The sequence below is a fragment of the Micropterus dolomieu genome, linkage group LG11 (genome assembly GCF_021292245.1).
Source record: "Micropterus dolomieu isolate WLL.071019.BEF.003 ecotype Adirondacks linkage group LG11, ASM2129224v1, whole genome shotgun sequence".
Taxonomy (NCBI): domain Eukaryota; kingdom Metazoa; phylum Chordata; class Actinopteri; order Centrarchiformes; family Centrarchidae; genus Micropterus; species Micropterus dolomieu.
The window spans coordinates 6856836-6877221 of record NC_060160.1 but is presented as its reverse complement, the minus strand read 5'-3'; the positions used below and the strand labels follow the sequence as shown (position 1 = coordinate 6877221).

The 20386-nt window shown below is 40.2% G+C and overlaps 1 protein-coding gene across 9 annotated transcripts in view; it reads left to right on the top strand.

Annotated features, from left to right (window-relative positions):
• Positions 1–20386, top strand: part of slc8a3 (solute carrier family 8 member 3) — a 173784-nt gene that overhangs the window by 121556 nt on the left and 31842 nt on the right. For 7 of the 9 annotated variants that reach the window (XR_006827053.1, XM_046062275.1, XM_046062271.1 and 4 more), the window contains exon 3: positions 16404–16510. The exons of 1 other annotated variant lie outside the window; for it this stretch is intronic. Coding sequence is in view for 7 of the 8 variants with exons in the window: in XM_046062275.1 (XP_045918231.1) it covers positions 16404–16510 (107 nt within the window). In the remaining variant the exon portion in view is untranslated. Of the gene's footprint in view, positions 1–9669; positions 9723–16403; positions 16511–20386 lie in introns of those variants that run through there. One more of the 9 variants, XM_046062279.1, reaches the window with a different exon arrangement.

Here is a 20386-nt window from a genome sequence, read left to right as displayed (position 1 = left end):
GCCTTATAGGTAAATTGGACCAATCTTGAAGGGGTTTCTATTTTTCATGGCCAGTAAGTGAAGTGAAGCCAGGATTTGGGGTGATGTGAATTCCACAGCTGGATTTGCTGGATTTTCAGTCGACCATTCACCTTTGTTTCTCTTCCAAATAGTTTTAGTGAACCTAAGGGTTGTTTAAAAACTGTATATCTGCCTAGTGGATAAGATGCAAATCATATAGCCACAAACCAGACTTTTGTTTTTTGATGTACCCCTCTCTTTCTTTCTCTCTGTTTTCTGTCTGTATCGTCACTGATTTTTTTTCCAATAGGAGGGAACCTTTTCTTATTGTAGGATCATCTTACTTGTGTCCCATCGAATCTTACCATGTTACAAGATCTCAGCTATTAATATAGTGAAATACAAGGTTATTAGTGAGTAATCCTGTAATGCAGCATACAGGTTGTTTTATAGGTATAACCAATTACCTACAAATTGCATAACTACTGACTTCAGTGATTGCCGATACAGTATGAAATAAATACGAAGAAATTCATTACTCCATCATCACTAATGAACCAGTGGATGTTTCATATAATCCTGCTTTATTTAACAAATCTCCTGTCACTTTTGATCTATAACAATAGATTTTTACTTCCTATCCGGGGGAATGTTTTTTTTATTAAATAAACCACTTTAGAATTAAACAAAATGCTAAATATGCCTATTTTAGGGTCACATTGAGGAGACACATTCTCTTATTTCTAAGATGATATTTCACCCAGTGTTTCTGCTCAGATGAGACTATGCTCATGTGATTTGTTTTGTGCAGAGGCATATGGATCTTAATGGTGAACTGAAATATTACTGATTTGACATGGCATTATGATAAACTGTGATGAAGGTTCATGATATCAGTAGATTATCAGCCCATGCAGCTCGTTATTTTTAATCAGCTTCAGTTTCTGGTAACACTATTGTCTGTCAACTGCTTGCACCTGCTCACAATGATAAGCTACGAGGCCCTCTCCTTTCCTAAAGAGGTAAAATACCGCACCCTCTGCCCTCGTCTGTGCTTAGTGGACAGATTGCATGGCTCCAGCGTCCAATCCGATCTCCTGCACTGTTAGCTAATGGTAATGAGGATTCAGGAGGACGGATGATGGCAACACACTCCATGGGATGGAATTAGCGCTGAGCATTTCAACTTTCCCTGTGAGGCAGTGGGCTTTTATCCCATCATTATTGGCAGAGACAATGGTGTGGTTAATCTTTTTAAGACAACACAGCAGAGGGCCAGGAGGGAGGGAGGAGCCGTCCAATAATCTCATCAGAGACCAGAGGACATACAGTGTGATGGAGGAGAGTTCCTCCCTTACATGTCGAATCATCCTCCTCTCCTGGCTCATCTCAGCGCTCTCCTCTCCTTTTACTCCACTGCACCCTCCTTTCCCTGTCACTATGTGTGTGTGCGTGTGTGTGGGTCTGAGGGTATGTGAGCAAGCTGGAAATACACCATGCAGCTATGTTCCGTCTGTGTGCGTGCGTGAGTGCGTGCGTGCATCCTTCACTGCATTAAAGAAAGGTGTATTGTGTCAAGGGAGCTGTCAGATGTACAGTGAAGGGAATTGCAGATGTGTTCATGTACAAACTGTAAAGTGATTACAGTGATCAGCATAGGGCAAATGTTTTTTGTTTTTGTTTCATTCCACATTTCTCTGCAATATGAGGTGGGCTGACTTCGGTTGTGGGACTGGTATGATAGTCTGGTTTGTTTTTTGTGAATGTTGAAAAAAACTGTGTATTCTGTTCACAGATACCTGTTGAAGATTATAACTTATGGTATTGCTTATAAAGTTGGCATTTATGAAGTGTCAGATGTTCTTTTTCTTGATAAAAATGTGGGAAAGAATTTAACTTTTTTATGTAAAATATCACACAGTAATCTGATATTACAAAAACAGTTTTGCACCCTTAAAATGTGATCTTTCTGAACGGGAGACTCTCAATAGACCTGCACAGCAAAGGTCATGTGATATAGAGGCAGCTGAAGGGAATGCCAGGCTACTTTTTGTAATTGTTTTCCTTTGGGGCAATTGCGCCCGTCAAAATTATGTCCACATAAAGTGCTTCTTTATGGCTCAGGCTCAGACTGTTACAGGACAACATCATGGAAAGGATCCCTATGAGTAACACCCCTTGTTTTTAACCAGAAACAGAAGTCTTGCTCAAGGACAATTCTTGCTATGAAATCTCGTGAGAGTTGTTACAGGAAGACGCATGTGGAAATGTGGGTCAGACTTGAAGAGAGGAGTTTGTTGTTAGTGTTACTCCAACACAACAAACTCTGTAGGGATCCTTTCCATGATGTTGTTAGACATGGTATAAAAATCTGAGTCTGTCAGTGGCAAAAAGAAGCATGTTTTGTGGATGTAATTTTGAAGCCATCTACTGCACAGATTCCAAAACCTTTTGTACCTAATAGTCATTTCAACACCAAGATATGTGAAAATAGGGCCCATTTTTAAAAAACAACCCCTTAACTCATGTCCAAACATTTTCTAAGCCACTAAACTTCATATTAAACTGAACTGGAGTTTCTAAAGATATCAAATATGCCAGCTTTATAAACTGGTACATAGGGCAAATGTGTCTAAAATAATGCAAAAGATATAAATGTCCGTTAAACGAAATGATTACCCTTTAAAACACAACATTGAAGAATAATGTTAAGAGTGATAGTGTTACCCACACACACTATCACACTGGAAATGTAAAGATGGGGTTAAACTAAACTACCTCCAGTGTTTCAGGAATGAATCCAACAGTGCTTTCTCCCTCAGCTTCTAACACACACATTAGGTTGAGCCTTCAGACTACATGCAGTGTTTTAATCATCCAGAGGACAGAAATGAAACTGCTCTCATAAGCTGGTCAGTGAAAATTCATTGGCAAGCTGTGTGATGTTTATAGCTGTTCTATGCAGCTCAAAGGCCATGCTTCACAGTCATTTCTGTATCATTAGCAATTTACCAAGGGACCCATTCTAACATCAGAACACACTACATTGGTTGCCGGCCCTAAGGTTGCGAAACTGTGATGTACCGTAGGGAACTGCACTGTAAAACCTAACTATAGGCGTGATATGTATGTGTACTGTGGAGTGTGTTCAGAAGCATTGTGTATAAAGGACCCCAGGCTGTAAATGTTGTTGTGTCAGTGTGTGTTAATGTGTGTGGCAGTATTATATGTGTAGCCATTAAATGTCAGAGAGGTTGAGGTCTCTGGGTGACACACACACACACACACACACACACACACACACACACACATAGTCTCACAGCCCCCTCCAGAGTAAATCCATGTCCGTGACTATTTTTAGAACTGTATGCCTCTTTCTTATGCCATTCACTTCTCAATCAGTGATACCTTTCTGTCTCTGCTGAAAATCAAATGCACCCCCACTGTCAACCAATAACACTCAAACATATACACATAATTGACTTGTAAGTCTATACAATTCTTGTAATGATCCTCAATGATGTAATGCTTTTCCTAGCACTAGTTCTGAACCCTTTTTGCCTGTGACCACTTAATCGCCAAAGGGTGTGTGTCTATGAGTTACAAGCAGTTCAATTGAAAAATGATTTTCTTTTCTCAGATTGTTTTATTTGAGTCGTTTTCATGCAGGCCCGCAGACATAAAACTATCAACTATTTCATAAGAAGAAAAACAAGTTTAGATAAATGTCTGAAAAATAAACAAAATTTTATATAGTAAAATTAAGTTTTTTTATTATTATTATTATTTTCAACTGCTGTAATCATATTGTGATTCATTCATATTCATGTCAAACAGTAAAATTTTTACCATTCACCTTTGTCTTTCTTTGGGTAGCCTGAGGGTTTGTTTAAACACTGTATGATCTCCTGACTACTCATACCCAGTTCTGATGTTGCCACAGTCCCATATCTCATCAATTATTGCAAATGTAAATGATGGGCAAAACTGAATATAACACTTTATATGAGAGACATGCAACAAAAGGTCAATGGCTGAACACGTGCCCAGGATGTTGCCACCATGGCACCCCACAAAGTTGTTTAGAATATATAAAAACACAGGATTTTGCAACAGCAATCATTCGTCATCTTGCAGCTGTGGCTCAGGGGCTAATCAAAAAGTTGGTGGTTCAACCAGCCTGCATGTTAAGGCAATGTCCTTGGGCAAGAAACTGAACCCCAAATTGCTCTTGATGACTGTTCCATGAGTGTGAATGAATGATTAGTTTCTGATAAGCATTTGGCACCTTGCATGGTAGCCTCCGCCATCAGTGTAGGAATGTGTGTGATTGGGGTGAATGTGACACTATTTACTTGTCCACTACGAGGTAAACAGCAGTTTTACTGAGCAGCATTACTAAGTGAATTTTGCACATATTTAAGAGGCTAAAGCATTGCATTGTCAGATGATGTTGCACCGCCTTGAGCCAGGTTCAAGTTATTTTGCTGAATGAGCTTCTGTATCAAGACACTTGCTGTTTCCTTAGTGCCCTCAATAAAAAAATGCGGAGGTTGCGGTGGAGTAGCAGTGCAAATGTTGGTTTGAAGATGGCCTCGCGCCATTATCTTAACCCTATACTAAGTCTTATGTCATATTCACATCTTATGGGATGGATGGTAGAGATGTGAAAGATTTCGTAGTTTACAACTTGCGAGTGTTTACATTGTCAAACAACTTAAGAGTCAAGACAGTTAGAGGGTTTAAAACATGATGTGTTGACAATATGTGATATCCATCAAATTTAGGTCTAATTGCCTTAAACAATGGACTTTGGCTGATGTGAGGATATATTAGAACTTTCATATGTGCTATTTACAAGTAAGTAAAGAACTGCTAATTAACGACGCTCTGAAATGACATGGACAAGTACCAGCCCAAATATCCTCTCCCTAAAAACTGTTTAAAACGTCCTCACTCTCAAGGCCTAAAACTTAAATGGTCATGCCAACGATATACAGTATACCCCAAATCCTTCCCCACATCTGCTCCTTCCACTGTAAATGTAAAGTGGTGACATCCACAAGACTTAATGCACAGAAACATTTGCATCAACTCACGTACTTACACTCATGAATGTGCTTTCTGTCGCTTGATTAGAGATTCACTGAGGCGTGACACTGTGTTTTTTTCATTTCCCTACTTCGTTCCTGTCTGCAAATGCAGAGATAATAGAAGCATGTATAATAACACAAATGTGCGGAGCAGAAAAAGCACTGCCTAATGCGCGAAACATGTGCTGTGAGTTGGACTGCAGCCGTCCCATGGAGAGCAAACAAGCCACAGAGAGGCAAACAATACAGACAAGTATTAGATAGTGATGGGACAGTAAGTACTAATTCAGACAAAATATGTACTGAATATAGTTTTTTTTATAATTATAGAGAAGTTAACATGATGGTCCAGGTTTAGGATTCATTGTTTTGGGTTTTATTTGGAAAAAATCCAGGAATGTATCCATTTTTATTGATTATTAAAAAAACATGTTAAACAAAAAAACAGAATAAAGAAAGAAGCACATCATAGTTCATCTGTGCATCCTCATGAAATAGCTGGTGCTGATAGCTTTGTGAGATAGGGACTACTCACTACTTAGCTGACCTGCTCCGTGTCCCCCCTGGAGAGGAGGTGAAAAGAGAATTTCTGCACAGGCATCAATTATGCAATCACATTTTGGCCCTCTGGACAGTATCATGACCTTTACGTTTGCTTCAGAAACTCTGATTTGTGCAATGGAGGTCAAATATCTTGGTACAGTAATGTTTTATAGACAGTTATGGTCAATTTCAATGAAAGATTGGGAGGCAGAATAAAGATTGAGACGACACGTTACCTTTTTATCCGGTCTGACAACTGTGATACTGACCACAACAGTGTGGAGAAGTGATTCTCAATCAAGCGGGATTGAGACTCAGTGGCCTGCAAATTTATTTATATTCTAGCCAAACAGCACAGCAGCTCATTTAACTGATTACCACACCTTCAACCAGAAAAAAAGGAATTAATTAGTGAAATCAGCCACTGTACTATTCACTCGGTGGAGTCAAAGACTGCAGCCATGGTGTTACATGGTGTAGAGCATTTCTGTATCTTTACATAAAAAGTGTAGAAAGAATTAAATCCATGAAACTAGCTGGTAGGGCTTCAAGGCTAATGAATAATGAGAATATGTAAAATTTATTACTGTTCAAATAGAGCTTGTCAGACAGTGAAACATATAATAGATGGGGTATATATGATTTAGAGAAGGTTCTAGACTTTTAAGAAGTAGAAGTTTAATTTACTGTTCTGTTAGAAACAAAGAAGATAAAATTAAGTTCTGAAGATATAAAGTCTGAAAAGAGATATCCATAGTGCAACACTATGAATCCCAAAGTCTGTTTGAAATGTCTGCCTATATTTAAACGACTATCCTGCTTCCAGTGGAACTGTGAAAAACCTTTTCCCTTCCAACGAGGTCAGACAGCAACTCATAAGAATTAGTTCTCGACCCACTATAAACACACTATAAATCATCAACAGGGAGGTTCAAAACTTTTGAAGATATGTTGAGCTTACTGGATCATTCTCGACCTTGATATTGTAGTTTGACAAAAAGAAATCTTAACGCAAGCTCCACTTAATAACCAGCAAAACCCTTGGTTACATTTACAGGACACTAGAGTCCTTGCAGAGCTTGACACCACGGGCAGCTTTTTATTTCTGGAACTTCCAACAGTTTGCCTTGTTTCTATACATGACAAAAAGGGTTATTTCTGTTTGCTTTATGATTTCAGGGCACTACATTTCTAAGCTTTACTGTTCCCTGATGTAAAGGGGAGCTTGTTGTGCTCCCAAGCGATTCATATATGATGGTGTTTGTCATTTGGATGCAGGCTGTTTGACTTGGCCAGCTCTGGCTCTCACAGACCCACGGCCGACACCCAGAATAGCCTATGTGCATTTCTTACCCTCAGCCGAGCCATCGCCTTCACCCCCACCAGGGTGCTGCTCCAGCTTTCATTCTGGAGGCCCGGCTGCATCCTCTATTACTTCCCTCTCTTCCTCCTCTCCCTCTCTTGTCACCCCCTATCAGACGCTTCATCTCTGAGTGTTTTATTGCATTGTGTCCTTGTAGAGGAGGACCTTTGGGCTCGCTCCAGACATCCAAAAAAATATAGCTCACTTTTTCCCCCCTCCTGCTCGCCTTGCTCTTGGCTCAGAAAATATGGAGCATGGCTGTCTGTTTTTCAATTGCTTTACTGTCCTCTCCCTTACCTTTGAGTGTCCTTTCCCTTTTTTCATCTCCTCCTTTTGTCTTTTTCTCCTTCAGCGCTGGCAGTCAGTATGTTTTTATGGAGACAGTGTTGCAAGGGTGCATGACAGTGAAACCGACCAACTCCCCCCCCCCCCCCCCCCCCCCCCCCCCCCCCCCCCCCCCCCCCCCATAGCCAGGCCTCTCTGTTTATATCAGTGACAGTGTCTTGCCTCTCCAGAAAGTACATTTTCTCAGCCATGTCCCCCATGTTTTTAGTATTCCTGGTTTCTAGGAGCTCTCTGTCTCTCTGTTTTCCATCCAACACTCTTACTCTGGCCTTCTTGTTTGCATTGTATTGGAAAATAATTGTTATTGTTTGATATAACCTACTTCTTTTCAGATGGGAGGTATTTGCTACAAAGCATGAGGTGATGAGTTTCTAGACTTGAGCCTAGGGAATCACACACAATAGTGGGCTAGGGCTGCAATTAATGATTGTTTTCATTATCGAATAATCTACTGATTATTTACTCAATTAATCGTGTTGTCTAAAAAATGCCAGAACATAGAAAAAAAATCTTAAATAGTCAATTAAAAAAAAATCTGGTGCATATTTGATCCAGAATATTCTATCCAGTCATGTTATGGATAATTGTAACAAAGATCATGCTGTTCACTTACTTGTTATAAAAGGTTTTGAAAAATCTAAATTAAATGTGCTCTGTGGAGTTTTCTTGTAAACAAACAAAGTTTATATTTACATGCAGTTTTCCTGCTCACCAAAACACATTCGTGTTCATCCTTCAGGTGTTGAATGCATTTCCTTCCTCATTAAACATTTGCAAAGCTGATTTGGAAAGCTGCATTGTCTACATACTTGGTAGGAGTCTTGTTCTTCCATGCCTTTAATTGTCGCATTGCATTGTAACCACCACCTGTTGATCAGTCAAGTCTGTGAAACCATTGGCAGGAATGTGTAGTGGGTCACCCAAGTACATTCATATCTTTGTGCGTGTGCATGAGAAACAGGGACCCACCCGTGAACATTGCTCCAAAAAGCTATCAATGGCCAAAAACTCCACAGGGAACCTTTAAATCTGCAATTCTTTAATTTCCATCATCAATTAATCTTTAAATTCTATTTAGATTTCTGAACTGTTTGATTTATATAAGGACATAAACTAGTGAAAATGTTGGTCAGTCTCCCAGAGCCCAAAGTAGCATCTTCAAATTGTCCAAACCCCTAAAAAGATTCAGCTTACAATAATAAAGCAGCAAATCCTCATATTTGAACAGCTAGAATGAAGTTAAATGAGAAATTACTTAAATGATTATTGGAATATCAACATTTTTTCTTGATTAATTCTCTGTCAATCAACTAATTGATTAATAACTAATCGTTACAATGCAACAAAAACAGCAAGTTAACTGGTTGTTGTGATCGCTATTTGACATGGTTTTTGCTGAATCCAAATCAGGGCACAGACTCATGACAGCAGGTGACATCTCTCTGAGAGAGCTTTCTCCTCTGCATGCCTTTGTTGTTCACTGTGTTATCCATCTTTGGGGTGAAAGATAGAGAGTTACATTTGCACCACAAAGGCGGCATATAGCCTTTCTCTAGTGTTATGGGCATATTTGGACTATGGGTTTACTGGAGCACCAGTGTGTAATCTGACAGGACACAGGGGAGCGAGCTGCCACTGTGTGATCTCCTGGTCGTCCCTTCCTCTACCTGCATGAGCTGCTGAGGTTTATGTGTGTGCGTGCGTGGGTTTGTCAGAGCAGCGTGCAGATGAAGTAATAGACTGTGTGTCAGCAGACAGAGGTAAACCTGTTAGGACACTTTATTCCCTCCAGGGACAGTTTCATTGTGTTGTTTAGCTCGGTGCAGCTGAATGAATAGAAATGAACGGAAAAGGTTGAAGTTTTGCCGAAAGTGGTCGTGTGTCATGTGTCGCATTTAGAGAGGGTGCCGGGCTGGTGAAAGGGGTTTTGTATCCATGACAACAAGTAAGAGCGAGAGCAGCAAATGGGAACGGGTTGGGTGTATTACATATTTGAGTCCTAGACCTGAGAATGTAAGAGATCCACGGGGCATGGGGGGTATCTTGTCACTGAGGGCACATTAGATCATGCTCCTCCTCTCTTAAATCCAACATTCACTGTAATCTGACCTTCTGCCCACTAGGTAAGCTAAATGAGAGATTTGCTGTTCCCACAGGCATGGCTCCATGTTGTGTAAGGCCACGAGGAAGAAGGTGAGAGGGCTTAGGAGGGACAGCTGCAGTCCTGCCTTGGAATTCAGATAATGTGACTCCTTATCCAGCTTCGTGACTACCCATGATTCCTCTTAGCAACAGTATTAATAAACCTGGCTGGGTCCTCGCTGTGAGCTCTCATCATGAGTTACATGTGCATCAGTTGCAGGAGCACGCACCTCATGGTGAGGCTTCACCTTTCCATCTGGGTTAGTGTATCTGCGTGTTTATGTGTGTATCTGCTGCTGTTATAACCCTGGTGAGACATCCACTGCCTGTGTCCTCTAACTGATATTGTAAAGTCATATATTTTATTGATCAGTCTGTTGCCATGACCCCTCACCCTTCCAGTTAAAGCTCTGTGTGTCCCTTGAGCTCATAGCGATTCAGGGGTCGATTGCTCAGGCTGAAGGCTGAACACACTACAAAGCCACTGACAGTAAATAATAGTGGATGAGGTGAATGTGACATCAACCACCGGTTTCTAACTGGATGTTTTGAAGCCAGCAGACTGTATTTATGGTCGCTCTTTTGGAGCCAAAACAGGGAGAATGAAGCCAAGATCAGAGACACAGTGGAGGGAGTGAATCCAGAGTGGTCCTCAATAAAGGGCTGCAACTAATTATTATTTTCAGGTAATATTCGCAATTTCCCTTGGGGACATCTTTAAATAACTTGTTTTGTCTGATCAACCAGCCCTTTATGCCTTTTGTGTCTTATGTAAAGCTGTTTGAATTGGCTTGTTGCTTTTCTGAGGTATCACATCTATATTGGACGATTCTGCACGTCATGATTTACACCAAGTGCTAATGTTCATTGCCAATGTTGGAAGCAGTGTTATGTAGCAAAATAAATGTAGCACATCCTGCAGGACACCAGAGTTTGTTTCCCGTCAAAGACCTGCAATTAATGTTTGCCTTTTTTATTAACCTTAACAATGATCTTTCCCCAACAGTGTTTTAGATGCCTATATCTAATCTTTACATAAGCCTATTTTATTTGCCAAAGCCACAATCTTTCATGAACCATAACCATACTGTAGTTGTCATGTGGAGATATTGTGGAAAGCAAGAATATTTAAAACATTGGCATTACTAAACAGGATGTTTCCGAATTGTCTGATACTGACGTTCTTATTTATAAAAGGTTTTGTTTGGTCAGTTAGCTTTCTAAAACACAGACTCACAGAAAGCTGCATATTTAAAAAGTTGACTAAGAAGATTGAATCATTAGATTGTCTCAACACTAATCATTCAAAATCTATATAAACATAATTCTAGTTACTAAACAATGCAAATTTCAAAAAGTTACAAGAAATGTGCAGTGTAGCCCTAAATCAGCAGCGTGCCTTCACTTTGTGAAGCCATGAAATGAATGCTTGTTATTTAGTTAAATTAATGTTAATATCACTAATGAATCATCATTAACAGCAACTCTATGTCTGTCTTCCATTTTTTATTATTTCTAAATCACTTCAAGCCCTGTCTGTCTCCTGATCTGACTGGACAGTAGATACAAAATACAGGAAGAATTGTGTATTGATTCATTACTTCATACTCTAGGCACATTAACAGCTCACAAATCAATCTCTCTCTCTCTCAAAAAAACTGCGTCTGAAATTGCTTCTAATGTGATCGCACCCTTGCCAAAATGAGAGCTTGAATTTGGGTCCTCTGGATGAAAGATTGTCTCTTTCAGCACAAGACCATCCTGCTGCCTCAGTGTGACTGAACAAACAAGAGATGCTTATATCAGGTCTTGTATATGGGTAGATTTGTGATCATAGTGCATACATCTTCTGCTTTCTCTTTCTGGGTGTGAGTGTCCAAAATGGGACTCACACTATTATTCAAACAGCATCTGGCCCTGCTGCACTAACTCTCATGCATTTGCCTTAAACAACCTGCAATCACAACTCTTGCATCTGGCCAGGAAATTTGCAAGTGGCAAAATGGAGAGGTTTGTTTGATTGCGTGACTCACTTTTGTTTGGTTTATGTAATATTGATGTCTGACATCAAGCAGCAAGTCGGTCGCCATTTCGATGGGGATTTTACTTCTTTGTTTAGAAAAGTTTTAGCTCTTTGTCAGTTGGTCAAGTATATTTTATTTGTTTGCCTCACTGGATGAAAAGAAAGAGACATACACATGCAGAGTATGGAGATGAGGGTGAGGGGAAGAAGGGGCACACAGCCCTTGTGGGTGTGCAATATTAAATCTGATGTGAGATCATCACCAGATTGGCAAGAAATCATTGACAAATGTGTTTACTGTTTTTTTTTTCTGTGATTGCTGGGGAAAGGCAATAATCAGGACTATAATGAGCGAGGCACATAATCCCTGCGCTTGGTGACAGAAACCAGGGCTGCTTAATTAAGGCACTGATTTCCCATGAGGCACTGGGGCCTTTTTTTCCACCTTGCCCTCTTCCCATCTTTATTGGCTTGACTTTATTTGGGATTTTGAGTGGAGGTGTTGTCATGATCAGTTTTTTGATGATTCTCACTATTGTTTAATGCTTTGTTTTTTTGCTTTACTTTTTGCAAGATCTAAGTGATGTTCTCTGCAAAAAAATTTTAGGAACAGAACTGTTCGTAATCCTGCCACCATCAGGGCCTCCATACTTCAGTGAAGTGAAAGTAATGTGTGCTGTTTAAAAACCATGCTTCAGTCCCTCCACACGTGCTTTAGCAGTAGTTAAATGCAGTCTTGCGTGAGGGTGAAAAGCAACTGAAAAGCACTCAGTAGATTAATGAAAGAGACAGAGCCAGAGGAAACTCAAGAGAATTTGGAACAGTTGTGCTTAGTTCAAACCAGAAAGCCCAGGGCCTGGGTCGGTGGCAGCAGGTGTTTTCAACAGAGGACCAGGAAGAGAATAAAGAAAGGTCATATTTAATTGCAGCACTTTTAGCTGCTGCTCCTGCTCTAACCTGGAGTACAGAAGTCTTCCTAGTTTTTGTGAAAATCTTCACAAAAAGGAGAGGCTTTGCAGAGTAAAAGCTGAGCGATTTTAGGGTTAGGCTGCACCAAAAAAAAAAAAAAAAGAATGTATGAAGACAATGTTAGTAAAAACAGTGGGGTGGAGAATTGTGGATGGATATGGATATGGTATGGATATACCAATGAGTCACGCCATCTGAGGCGCACTGTCGCACCCTCTGTGTCTTTTCTGTCAACACACCACAGTGAAACCATTCATATTACGCCACCATCCACTGCACCGGCAGCAGGACAATCCCTGTAAACACTGCACTGTGATTTGTGTTTGTGTGCACAGCCACACTCCACACACACACACACACACACACACACACACACACACACACACACACACACACACACACACACACACACACACATACTCGCTGGCTTTTACCAGCTTCAATAGCGGCTGATGCCAGATGTTGGGATAGATAGATGAATTATTGATGATCGTCATAGACAAATGTTGCTTAATGTTCCCCACGTACTTCTCCATGTGTGTGACAATGTTTGAGAGTGTGTCTGATTACGGGTGGTTTGTGAGTGGTTACGTTCATGTTGTGCATGAAAGTATAAGCTATCTATTTGTGTATGAACAGTATTTTTTGTAAGTTGCGTGTGCGCCAGAGGTGGCATTATTGTCCCGTGTGAATCAGAAAAAGAGATTGATTGATTGAGATGGGTGTATTAACAAATACAGTACATAACCTGCGATTGTGTGTGTATGAGGATGTGGTGGAATTTCTGTCGACCATCTTTTGACCACAGAAACAAAATCATGATGACTGATTTCTTTTCTTCCTTTCTGAGTTGAAAACTATTGCAGTGCCTTCCTTTTCTTTATGAATGAGATGCTAGATAAGGCTGCATTCCTGTCATGTTGGAATATTCACTACAGTGACATGAGGGTTCAAAGCTACAACTTCAGTCAGATAACAGGAGTAATGTATTCTCTAGACTTCAGTATTTTCATTCTTAACACGTGTACTCAGATGTACAGCAAATCAAACCTAATAAGCACTTGTGTCATGTCGTTGTTTTCCTATCTTTTTTCCCCCCTGTGAGTATCTCATACAATTATAGAAACACTGTCATTTCCACAGCAGTTCCATTAGCTAGCTGTATATCATGAGGACTAATTACAGGTAACTCAAGAAAATCACCGAAGTGTAAAATGTTGGTGACAAGTTAATTTATGTTGTCAAGCTCCAGAGAACTATCAGACAAAAGGGCAGTATGTTGGTAAACTGTGCAGGTTTTCAAATAATTCCATGATGGTAACATGCTTGTTGATTATTACATGACTGATTTTTATTGACTTCCATATGTCCCTTGTCACATTAGGGCTGCATGACCAAACTGTGGCAAAGATTCAGATCTAATTCAGCTTTGATGGAGTCAGATTTGCCTCAAGATATTGTTACTGTTAAGTTAGTTTGCAGGTTTTATGGCCAACAACTTTGCAATTTCGATTCACTCTCTTGCTCTCATCAGCGTCAGCATTTCCAGATGCAGGAGGTAGCTTCGTTCAGCAAAAAGCTTTGATAAATCCACCAAACAGCAGACAGACAAAGTTAGCGACTAGCTGCTAAACATGGTGGAACATTTAGCAGCGAAAGAGGCTCATTTCCCTCAACAGTTAGTTGAAAAAATTACCAGAGCCAAAAGGAGAGTGAATATTGCACTTACATTTGCCACATGGATACAAACACGACCCCAAATAAATGAAAACAAAATATCAGTTATTGCAGGTTTAAAGAGTGTGTGTGACAAAATGTAAGTCTATTATAAGTTTTGTGATTATTTGTGCATATTTCTATGTGTTCTATGTGTTTAACTTAATCAAATTACCAGAAACAAAATGTGGGGCAAGGTATCATTCTAGCATTGAAAAACTGTACACATTGCACAGAAAGTGGAAGGAACAAGGGTGTTAATAAAGGCTCAGCACCTAATTTTTTCCCCAAGCCCCCCTAGCAGGTTAATCGACCTTGTAGTCAAGTGTATGGCTGTTTTTTGCATGTGTTCGTGGTGGTTCAGTGAATTGTGTGAGGCTACATATTTGGCTTCTCTGTGCATACATGCATGTCAAGCAAGAGCCAGGTGGTGTGTGTTTTTCCCAGATCCCACTTCACTCCCACTCCATTAGACTCTAGTGGTTCCTCTTCTCATTCCTGATGAAAAGCGAGGCATGTTTCCGGGCAAGGCAGCAGCACTGCAGACATCTCAACTAGCAATCTGAGGAAAGCCCTGCCGGTGGGATATGAAGAGAAAGAGAGATGGATTGTTCTGTTGTGTGTAGTGTGCTAACAGGATCTTAGATAGTACTCTCCCCCCTTCGGCGAGCAGGATTCACATCCAAAACTACATATACACCGGCCAGAGAAAGGGATTTAGCCATGCATTATAGCAGCAATAGAAATAAATTTTAATTCCTCTAGAGATGTTTAGATTAATAGTTTTATATATGTGGTGTGTGCAGTGTGAGTGTGTATGTGTATAAAAATCTGTGCTTGAGTTTGTGTGGGTGTATGAGAGACAGAGTTTGTGCTTTACCGTGTGTGTGTGTGTGTGTGTGTGTGTGTGTGGGAAAGTGTGTGCCAGTGCTTTGACTGACAAAAGCCACGCTATATGTCACAGTGCTGCAAGCACATCAGCGGGATGTCAGGGAAAGAGCTGCTTTTTGACTTGATACATGAGCAGCTATCCATAATGAATGCTGCCGTGCCACTTATCTTATTAGCTGAACTCCTTTTTCCCCCATTCTCCCTGTAAATAACATGCGTAACATCGGATGGAGAGGAAAAGCGTCTTCCCATGAGATGTCAGAACCAAAATAAAGTATGTCATTCCTATTTCAGGGCTAGCTGCGCCACCGTCAACTATTGTTGACTTGTCTGCTGGATGATGGGAATGCTTTCGGAGGCCTAAGAGAGCAGATGCAGTGAGTGTCATGACTTGACTTGAGCATTGTGGGTTTGTTGTCGTTTACATGAGACCAATTGAATTCAACAAAGCTACTCCTTGAGGATTTCCTGCTGTGATATGGTGAGGGACCGAGACATCTGGGTACCTACTGACCACTTAACTGCCTGCACTCGTCAATAACTCTTTAAAAAGATCAATTAGGGCGATCAGTGCTGAGAACGCCGCTGGGGCTGAGGTGCCATATTGAGCTGTTTCTGTGAGATGATGTCACATGCAGCTCTTTTCCAGAGAAACAGCCTCACCCCTCCAGACATTCGATTTTATTAAAGGGGTGTTCTCCTCAAACCGGAGCAATAAACTCAGCAATAAGCTGCTTCTGTCTTATCTGCCTCAACTGTGCCACGAGAGGCGGCGGGGGGGGGCAGTCCTCGCAGTGTCCAGCCAGCCGTCTCATTGAAAGTGTTCTGACTGAAACATCGAGCCATAAAAATCGATTTAGATAGCGACACTTTCTTTCATTTATCGTTCACTCACCTTTTTGCCCTTGTGAAATGTCCGTTTACACATTTTACAACCTGATTGATTACGTGCTGCTGTTTTCAGTTCATTGTGTTCTTTTATCCTTCCTCCTGTGGAGTGCTTTTGCCCTGTGTTCCACTTGTATCAGATGCCATGATAAATGCGGTTGTCATGACACCCGTGGCAGCCAATGAGCTCACTGGAGCCTGTGAGTGTGTCGATTCCAGCCGGTGACAGACAGGCCGATCCACGGCAAGCTGACCTTTCACCTCCTAACCTTTCTTCCACGCTGATTATTAATCCTACTTACAGTGCACTTCCTGTGTCCTTCCATCACAAATTAACCTTTCTCTTCTTCTCTCTCCCTCATCCCCCTCTCTGTCCCTTTCCTTTCACGCCCCTTCCTTATTTCCTCCCCTGTTATTCTCCCTTTTGCAGCAAAGTTATTCACGTGAAAATTATTGACGATGAGGAGTATGAGAAAAACAAGAACTTCTTCCTGGAGCTGGCCGAGCCTCGCATGGTAGACATGAGTCTGCAGAAAGGTGCAGTACTAAACCTATTTCTTTCTCTTTTATCACTTTCTCTGTCTCTCCTCTCACACATTGTCAGTGTCTTTTCTCTAACTGTTAGTAGCCTCAGACACTCTGTGTCTATCCCCAGGCCTCTTTCTCTCTTCTTTTCCCACTTCCTTCACCTGAACTCTCTGTATCTGTTCCATGGCACTGGTGCCTATTCACCCCCTGCCTCCCTCTACTTTTACACTTCCGTGCACCCAAGCGTTCATATTACACCTTGAACTCCTGTAAAATCAAACCAAAAACACTCCCCATCATAATGACAGTCTCCCAAGACGACGTCGTCATCTGAATGAAAAGAGAACAAGGAGTCTAGGCGCGGCTATGATTTACCATCGCCACGGAGCAAGTAGCCATTATTATGTAAAGACACGTTTTACCTAAATGCAGTCTAGTGGCTATTTTTAAATAAATGCGCCTTCTTGGGTGAAAATGCAAGCAAATTGCTGAGATTATTGATTTCTTTTTCGCTATGAGACTGTATAACTGTTTGAATTTGATAGTTTGTATGAAAGTCCAACTCCTTCAGCCTAAACAAGCTCCTTTTCTGATAGTATCTTTTTATTTTTCTTAATTTTTTTCCCCCCACAAATACTATAGGTCTTTATTGAAGGAGTAGATATATTGTAACAGTAGCTAACAGAATTGTCATTGTTTCACTTGATTGATTTGTTTCTGCAAAGACAGGCCAGTTTGTGTCAGATGTTGAAGATGAAATTAAGTTACACAATAGTGGACTGGTTCTTTTATAGAAAGGGAGTCCAACATATTTGGTATCGTTTTAAGTTTGACGGTTTGTCTTTAATACAAAATAATAATTTTCATGTGATTCTAAAGTTGATCACACGAGAAAGCAAATTCAAAACATTCATGACAAGATGTTTTGAGTAATTTGTTTCTCTGTATATTATGAAAAGAGCCTAGCGCATGTAAGATTAGTCATTAAATGCTGTGTGCTAGTTTATCTAGTGTTATTGTTTCTGTTTGTTGTATGTTCGAGGGCCACAGTGGGAATAAGGCATTGGGCTTTATTGTTTTTCTATCCACAATATATTTAACTACTGCAGAGCAGAGAGGTACAGTGCATTTTTAAGCAATCAAATAAAATATATGAATAAGCAATGAGCTATTCTGTAATTTCCTGCATACACACTTGCTGATTAGACCTGACCCTGAAGCACATTTTGTCTTGTAAATGTAGTGTTTATTCCTTTTTTCTTTTCTTTTTTTCTTTTTTTATTCTGATAGTATCTTGCGTGCAGCCCATATTGAGGTCATATATTCTTTGGCAGGGGCCATCTTACTCACTGCAAGATTGTATTTCTCTGCACAACAAGCTTGTGTTTTTTACAGAAAGGTGAATATAAAAATAAGTAGGACGTAGCAGAATTCAAATCAGAAAAAGTTTTCATCATACGTTTTTTTTTCTTGTTTCCAGCTTGTCGTTGGTAATGTCTGCTGAAAGAAGCCGACAGGCATTATCTTAAGATCCGCGCACCGTTATCTAATGCAGTGTTATCTAACCATGCTCAAGGCCAAGGGACGGGAGAGGCTCACAAGCTGGTACAGAGGGTGCAGAATCTAACACTTCGCCGTTGCCTCTAAAAACTACAGCTCATTATGTTTACGTTATTGGGTCTGGCAGCGTAGTCTGAGTAGCACCGGCTCCTTGTGTTCTCAGAGCAAGAGTCGTGATGAAAAGCAGTTACTATATGCAGGTATTTTTGAGTGACGGCTGCATCACTCCAAACACTCCTCCGCTGCTTTATGATGCCTTGTGTTTTTTTTATTCCTGTGTTCTGTGTTGGCGCAGGTTTTACCCACATATATATGATAAACACAAACACACACACAAGCTGTCGTTCACAAATCTGTTTTTTGTTGTTTGTAATATCAGTAAACTCAGAATTTAAAATAATTTCACTCACGCATCTGTTGTTAATAGGAGCCAAACTAAATGCCTATAATGTAAATGTCAATAAAAATATACTCACATATAAAGTAAATGCACAAATTCATCCACAATGTATTATACTGGTTAGCATGTTCTGCTACTCTACATTCCCAAACAACTACCTGTAACCTTAAAGCAAAGGCTAGCTGTGTCCCTTGTTTCCAGTCTTTGTTCTAAACTAAGCTAACTAACTACTGGCTGTAGCCTTATATATTCAACAGACAGACAGTACCTGGTATCAGTCTTGTTGTCTTAAACTCTCCACCAGAAAGTAAATGTATTTCTGCAAAATGTAAAACTTTCCTTTAATACTAACCTTGGGCTAAACCTAAATTTAATTCTGATCTTAACCTTAATACAAATTCTTTATTCTAAATTAACTTTAGACCTGCTCATTAAGCCTTGAGTCTCTTCCCAGTTACCCAAAAGTGCTCCAGAAATAATTTTAAGTCAAATCAAAATCAGGTCTGCAGGTGCTAACAAAAAGAGCCATACAGTGCAAACACACATGCCATTCTTCATGAGTGCCCTTCATTTCTTGCAACCATTAAGGTTTCTGCAGCGGTATTGTTGAATTCAGTACACTGAATTTGAGTCAGGATTTTTACAGACAGAATACGTGCAGAGGAAATGGAGGAAGAGATGGATATCTGCTGAGACGGAGGGAAAGATGTAGATAGGTAACGATATTTTTCTTTTACTCTGACCTCATGGCGTGTAACATGAAGATACAACCCTGCACCCGTTTCTCTGTTGACATATTTGTATGTATTGATTGCACAAACTGATTAAAATGTTGCTCATTTTGATGCTAGAAAGATGACAACACAACTGTGTCGCTAATGAAAGTGCAGTCGGTGTTGACAATGAGTAATACGTGAGACATCTACTTGCTTTTTGTTAATGCAGGAGGTAATGAATGTTTGATCAAGGGTAATAAATTTTTAATCTATATATGATGAGGAGGTAATGAAAAAGTGTTTTTGTATTATTTCCCACGCAGGATCATCTTTTATGATTGTGCCCGTGCTGATGAAATCACTTTGATTCGAAATTAGAGAAAACTCAACCCAGTGTTTAGCAGAGGGGTTACATATATTCCCCTGTTGCCAAAGTAGGTGCTTCTGGATCGCAGTGATGTGAATGATATGATAATTTCTCACTTTTCATATATAATGTGGCGATTATATTGTTGTTCATAACCACTGATGTGGGGCTGATTGGGTTTGTTTTTCTCCTTATTAAAGCCAGAGTGGAGGAGCAGAATTGATGAATATTCTATGAGAGACTTTGGATTTTGTTCATATGCAACAGCCTTGCTCTATTTTCTCATGCAGCCTTTACACTGCAACAAAAAACTTGTTTTTTATTTCTTTATCATAGATGATCCACATAGGAACACAAAAATAATTGTCAGATCTCATTTTAACTCTCTGATCTTTTTATGTATTACAAGCAGTTACATCACTCATTGCAACTTTTCTGGATTTGTGCTGATAGCAAAACCTGGCAGATGTAAGCGAGTCCTGAGCTGGCAGGTCTGACTTTGGACAGTGTGTGAGTAATGAAAGCAATCAAGCCAACCGTCACCCTGACATGTCAGTCTGGAGTTGTTTACTGCTGGATCCAGCTATGCTCTTCTCTAACTTATACTGAAGTGGTCAATACCATTAGCACCTCTGGTAAGGTGGCCAGGAGAACTACTCCACCGCTACTGCTGCTGCTGCTGCTGCTACACAGCAGAGTCAAAATGAGAATCATGTAAAAGGCATTACAAAAGTAAATTTGGCATTACAGTGACTCTTTGGCTGTGACATGTTGATATCCATGCCAGATATGTTTAGGGTGTTTTATTCAAGCTGAGAGACAAATATCTCGTTTTCTCGTAG